Source organism: Trichomycterus rosablanca, chromosome 20 (assembly GCF_030014385.1).
Source record: "Trichomycterus rosablanca isolate fTriRos1 chromosome 20, fTriRos1.hap1, whole genome shotgun sequence".
Taxonomy (NCBI): domain Eukaryota; kingdom Metazoa; phylum Chordata; class Actinopteri; order Siluriformes; family Trichomycteridae; genus Trichomycterus; species Trichomycterus rosablanca.
Window position 1 is genome coordinate 27,916,506 of NC_086007.1, and position 6,732 is coordinate 27,923,237.

At 47.8% G+C, this 6,732-nt stretch overlaps 1 protein-coding gene across 1 annotated transcript; it reads left to right on the plus strand.

The window, feature by feature from the left end:
* Positions 1 to 532: 532 nt before the first annotated feature.
* On the plus strand, positions 533 to 2,800 carry socs9 (suppressor of cytokine signaling 9). Its single transcript, XM_063016274.1, has 2 exons — positions 533 to 1,196; positions 1,317 to 2,800. The coding sequence occupies exons 1-2, from the start codon at positions 533 to 535 to the stop codon at positions 2,255 to 2,257; spliced, it is 1,605 nt and encodes a 534-aa protein (XP_062872344.1). The 3' UTR covers positions 2,258 to 2,800.
* Positions 2,801 to 6,732: the final 3,932 nt, after the last annotated feature.

Here is a 6,732-nt window from a genome sequence, read left to right on the forward strand (position 1 = left end):
GTACTCATTAAAGCTGCAGTGTAGAACTTTAGTGTTAACATGAAGGATTTGGGTGTTTTGCTCTGGAAATTATAACATTTATAAGCTGTTTAAATAATATTAGTGGGTAAAAATGCATTAAAAATGAAGTAAAGCCTTTCAAAAGGTGTAATTTTGTGATTAAAGCTGCAATGTGTAACATACAGTTAAAGTCACTTTACTTTCTGGATCCCACCTGAAAAAATCCTTATAATAATATTAATCCTTAATCCTTTATATTTTTATTATGGAGGTCTGTAATTATTTAAATGCTCTAAAGTTACACACTGCATGCATAAGTCACCTCACTTTGTTTTGTATTTTTTTGTTCTTCAGAATAAGAGGACGTCAACTGTTAAAAAAAAAAGCCAAGAATTCCAAATGTGACTTCGGCCCTTCACTGCGACCAAAAAGAAGCATTAAGATCGCCTCCTCAGTCTTTAAAGCCTGTAAAAGATGCATTATGATTCACATCTGACCCCTTTCTAGCAACGAATACGTCATCCAGTGAACGATGTCGAGCGGACATTCAGAGGATCGTGGAAAGGAAAGGGAGCGCGGCGCCCGTCCCAAGACGCGCCAGAGCCGCTCAGAAGAACGACAAGACGAAAGACGGCACAAAGGAGGCAAGGGGAAACGGAAAGGACGCCTGGCACACGACCTAGCGTCGGAGCGACCGGTCAGCGACGGTTTTGAATACGGAGACCTCTTAAACGGGCTGGAATCCGGGAGCAGAAACTCGTCTTTTCACTGTCGCGAGCGGCGCTGGTGTCAGGTCCTGGGCTCGACGGGATCCTCGGCGTGTGAAAAGGTCTCGCCCCGGGTCGCTCAGAATACTTCAGCGGAGGAACAGCCGGCACCCGAGTCGAGCAAGTCTTCCAGCGGCAGTCGTACCCTCAGACAGAAGATCCAGGATGCTGTGGGTCAGTGTTTTCCCATCAAGACGCACAGTGGAGCTTCAGCGTCAGGACCAGGTCTCCCTGCGTTTCCTCCCACAGCTTCCTCTCGCAGGAAGATCCATCTGAGCGAGCTGATGCTGGACAGTTGTCCGTTCCCACCCGGGTCCGAACTCGCTCAGAAATGGTACCTTATCAAGCAGCACACGGCTCCCATATCCCAGCCACCCGCCCTCGAGTCCTTTTCCGCCGCCGGGGCGTCTGCATCCGCGTCTGCATCCGTGTCTGCGTCCGTGTCTGCGTCCGTGTCTGCATCCGTGTCTGCATCCGAGTCTGCATCCGAGTCTGCATCCGTGTCTGCATCCGCGTCTGTATCCGCGTCTGTTCCTTGTGCAGCTTCTCTGGTCGAGGACGAGGACGATCGGTTACGGGAGCGCCGAAGAATCAGCATCGAGCAGGGCGTCGAACCGCCACCCAACGCCCAGATCCACACGTTTGAGGTTACGGCACAGATCAACCCGCTGTACAAATTAGGTCCTAAACTGGCACACGGGATGAACGAGCTGGCGGGGGACGACCGCGCCACCCTTCAGCAACAGCAGCAGCACATGTTACAGAGGCAGCAGCAGCAGCACCAACTGCTTCTTCAGAGCTGTTTAGACACGCTCGATGAGGTGGTGGCGTCCGCGTCAGCATCGGCCCAGTCGTTTTCCGAATCCCATCCGGATTCCGATTCGTCCTCCTCGTCTCCCTGCTCCGTCTCGAGAGGATCGCTGGTGCCGTCGGAGCACTGCAAACACCAGGACGGTCACCGCGCCCACACACAGATCGACTACATCCACTGCCTGGTGCCCGACCTGCTGCAGATCACCGACCTGCCCTGTTACTGGGGCGTCATGGATCGCTACGAGGCCGAGACGCTCCTGGAGGGCAAGCCAGAGGGCACCTTCCTCCTCCGGGACTCGGCCCAGGAGGACTACCTGTTCTCGGTGAGCTTCCGGCGGTACGGGCGCTCCCTGCACGCCCGCATCGAGCAGTGGAACCACAACTTCAGCTTCGACGTGCACGACCCCAGCGTGTTCCACGCCCCCACCGTCACCGGCCTCCTGGAGCACTACAAGGACCCCAACTCGTGCATGTTCTTCGAGCCGCTGCTGTCCAACCCCATCCACCGCACGCGGCCGTTCAGCCTCCAGCACGTCTGCCGCGCCGTCATCAGCAGCTGCACCACCTACGACGGCATCGGCGCCCTCCCCATCCCCAGCGCCCTCAAGGAGCACCTGAAGGAGTATCACTACAAGCAGAGGGTGCGCGTACGGAGACTGGACACTGGCTGGGAGTGAAAACTCTGTCACTCTGTCACCCACCGTGTGCACTACTAACCCCGGCGTTCTTATGCTAGCAGATAAATTCAATTGATGAGTTAAAAGTCTGGACACAGTGAGAACGTTCCTGACATTTCCGAGGACAGGCTCGAACGATCCGGTGCGCCCACACATGCCAAGTTTAGATATAAAATCCAAGAATTCTACTGCTAATTTAATGAAGACTACTGTCCGGTTGCTAACCGCTTCTATCGCCAGTACAGACTAGTGCTTTATAGCTACCGCGGCACTCCACGAGCATGCTAACATCAATCCAGACAAGACAGCACCACTAGCTCAGCGGGTCCAATCTTAGTTTCATGAACAACTGGCCCCCCCATTCAGCCGATTAGTAGATTAAGACCAAGACTAATTGATTAACGAGTGGAATCAGGTGTAGCTTGTCCGGCTAGTTTTGCTAAGATTGGACACCCTGAGCTAGACAGTTCATACTAACCTTTAATGAACCAAACAAACAAACCCAAGCATGCCAGCGATGGTAATGCCCATACTTGGGTCTGTACTAAAGGCCTGGTACTAACCATGGTGGCGCCAAGTCCCTGGATCTTCAGGCTCGGCACTCCAGATGAACACCACCGTAGGCAGAAGACCCGAGATCCAACAGTGGAGCTTCTCCTCTGGAACGAGGCCTCGCTGCGCCCCTTTTATAGCTCCTTCCCGAAGGAAGCCGAGGCTAAACAGCCGCCCGTCCTCACCTGAGGACGACAGGACGAACGTGCAGCTTGTACTTCTGTACTACAGACTCATTATCGTGACCCATCATCTGGCTTATGCATGCTCGGCTTATGAGACTCGCTTTCGGCCAGTGTTGTGGTCCGGCCGAAAGGTTCAGAACCTCTTTTTTTGCGGGGGATTACGAGGTTCTAAGGGCGTGTCTCGTGTGTGAGGCTTCAGTTTAGCGCTAGGGCGTGTTTAATCCTCATCGTGAGCCAGTTTAGCTCTTAGTTTAATTTTAGCATGTTTGAAACTGTCATGGAGTGTGTTTACATGTTACATGATCGTCTTATCTTTTTATGCATTTTCCTCTCAATCTAGTCATATCCGATTCCCCGATGGTATTTCTCCTCCACTCCTGATCGAGGAGGGTCGTGACTAACACACGCCCCCTCCGACACGTGTGCAGCGCCGACCGCTTCTTTTCACCTGCACCGGGGTTCATACGGAGATCCGTATAGCGCAGGGAGAGTCACACACTGATCTCCACTATCCCCCGTCTCTGTGCAGCACCACGATCAGCCAGCAGAGGGCGTAACTGCAGCAGTTATGAGAAACCTAATAGCTCCCTCATCCTCACATGCATAATTGTTATGAAATTTGGGAGGTGGTCCTAATGTTTTGGCTCAGTCTGGTGGCCTCCTAATTCCTCTCTAGTGGAACAGTAGTCTCTTGTCATTTTATGCTACGGTAAGCAGGTCTGTCTGTGACACTGTCCACAGTCAAGCAAGCTCTACATAACCACGGTCCTACAGTCTCTCGGCCAGTTGTGGTATAAAGCTTGCGCAGTGTCAGCCTTCTGTGTCCCCTGATTATAAAGACAGATTTCCTTGGCAAGAGACCACTGTTCCATGTGCTTTATATAATGAATGCAGTCAGACAAGCCCTGTTTACATAAGCATTATAAACCCTAGGGGGGATTTAGGAGGCTCTACATGACTAAATTAATCATCTAATTTGCTGCATGTACGTGATGATCCTGCAGCTGTAGAACAGAAAATTAAAAGTGTATGTAAACTTTTGGCCCCGTTAATCCTATAATTGCAGATATCTGAACATTCAGTGCATGTAAACACACTCACTAACGCTGCACTTGATTCTCTGATCTGATTTAGTGCTATTAAAGGTGCAATAAGTGCTTTTACATCTCGTTTGTGAATCACGTGACTGTAGAACATTCCAGACCTGCTGACCAAATCTCACATTTCCTCCGTCTTTCGTTCTGCTGTAACTGAACTTATTGCACCTTTTGTGGGACGATGTGAAACTGTTGGCCTTTAACACACAAACCTACCTTCCGACGCGACTGTAAATATAATTATATTAAAACCGAACCTGGATGATTCGCTTAGCTGATAAATCTCTGAACGACTGAACTGAATGTACAGGTTCGATGGTTTGATTTAAGGAAAGCGAAGAGTCGCTCTGACCTGACGGAGCTTCAGCCTTACTGCAGATACAGTCGATTAAACCAATGACTACAGTACATGGAACAGTGGTCTCTAGACGAGGTCGACTGGAAAACACAAACTGCCACATGATGCTGTAAGAACGTGTTCGAATGGTCCGTCAGATAGAACAAGACGTCAGAATCTTCACAAATCTCCACCGTGAATTAGAATCTGCTGAAACACGGGTGGAACTGTCCGTAGCCGAGCAAGCTTTGTGAAGCCGTGGGCTCAGACGCCGGCATGCACAAGAACACCCCTGATTCTGTTTCCTCCTTACGATCAGCAGCAAGCCCATTTTAAAGCAGGGTTTTCTTTCTTGTGTGGTATTCTCACGTAAAGCTCAGATGAATTTATATATAAATTAACACCTTTTCTTTTATTTAAAATCAAGTCTATTTCTCAGTCGTTTAGTCACAGGACAGAGTTACAGAAGGCTTTAAAATCTAAAGATCATCATGATAAATGTATGTAAACGTTTGAGAAGTATGATGTGGATCGTTTCTGATTGATGTTCGGGATTGTTAATCAATTGATGCACTGAATTTCACAATGACATGATTTCTTTATAATATTTTAATTTATTTTATTTATTGCCTGGTTTTATTTGCTTTTATAAAATTTGTTGTGCAGAGCCTCGTGTTTAACATGCACGATGCTCAAGTGCTGCATTTTGTTCTACGATCCAATCTGTGTTTTAATAAACCCTTATTGATAGACGATTTTATCCGAAGTAAATTAGAAGCCTGTGAGGTGCTCGGGTGGGGCAGCAGCAAAATACACCAACCCGCTATCGGCCTGTCGAGAAGCAAAAAAGGTGAAGCCCCATCCGGCCTTACCTTCCTCAGGCACGGGCATATCTTAGGCGGTTTTATTGCTGTTGAGGTTGATGCACCCAGTTCTGAGTGGTGAAGGATGGAAACCAAGGGCACATTAAGAACCAGATTGGTACCCAAACTTGAGAATTCAAAACTCTTTTAGTAATTTTTTTTTTCCTTATTTTTTTGTAATTTGGGACCAAGCACCTAAACTTTAACTATTATTATCATTGCATTAGTAGCTTTTTACACTGATATTTATTTATTTTCCTTTTTATTTAATGCATATTTGTTTTTGCTTTTGACTGGATATGAAGTATTGATGATGTAGGAAGGTAAACTGAAGGTTAATCATGAGAAGCACAGATCTGCAGAGGAACACAAGACCATTTTAAGCTTCTAATGTCAGACTTTTAGAACTGATGACGTTGATACCAGTGAGATGCCTGAAGCCCCAAACAGAGGACAGAACGTTCTGGAGAAACACTGTTCACATGAGTCAGAATCGACTTTACTGCACTGAATAATAATAAAGTCTCTTTGTTGGTAATGAAGTCTTGTGTGTTTTAATCAGCCAATCACAGAAAAGGAATCCAAACACTGCTTTATCCTGGTCAGGGTTGCAGTGGGTCTGATTCATTGGGTAAAGGCAGGAAACACCCCAGACAGGTCACCAGTCCATCACAGGGAAGATACACACACACACACACAGGTTAATTTCTAGTAGATCCAATTGCCATGACTGCATGTCTTTGGACATGTGGGACGAAACCCACGTGGACACAGGGAGAACATGCAAATTTCACAAAGAAAGGACCCTGGACATCCAGTTGGGGAATCGAACCCAGGCCCTTCTTGCTGTGAGGCGACCATGCTGCCCAAATCATCTAAATCAAATTGCAGTGGATATGTCTTTATTATTTTTTATTTGATTTTGTTTTTGTGTTTTTACACTGCTTTATCCTGGTCAGGGTAGCTGTGGGTGCAGTGCAGTAACACAGTCTGGAAAGCCAGTCATGTCTGTGTGCAGACGCCCGACCAAATGAGGATTCAAAGCCTATATTCCAGCAGTAGTGGCCTAGCGGGGCGGCATGGTGGCTCAGTGGGTAGCACCATCATCTCACAGCAAGAAGGTCCTGGGTTGGATCCCCAGGCAGGGCAGTCTGGGTCCTTTTGTGTGTGGAGTTTGCATGTTCTCCCCGTGTCCCTGTGGGTTTCCTCTGGGTGCTCCGGTTTCCTCCTACAGTACAAAGACGTGCTAGTGAGGTCAACTGGAGCTACAAAATTTTAGACTTAAACTTGAACTGATGAATCTTGTGTAAGCAGTAACCGCCTGTCCTGTCATTAATGTAACCAAAGTGTAAAACATCACGTTATAATCCTAATAAATAAATAAATAAAATGTTTAATAAAGTGCGAGTCGACTCACAACGTTTATCCGAACGAGTCGAAT

Coding starts and splice junctions, on each gene's coding strand:
- socs9 (XM_063016274.1), top strand. CDS start 533: ATGTCGAGCGGACATTCAGAGGATCGTGGAAAGGAAAGGGAGCGCGGC. Junction 1,197..1,316: donor TGCATCCGCGTCTGCATCCG/TGTCTGCGTCCG, acceptor GTGCAGCTTCTC/TGGTCGAGGACGAGGACGAT.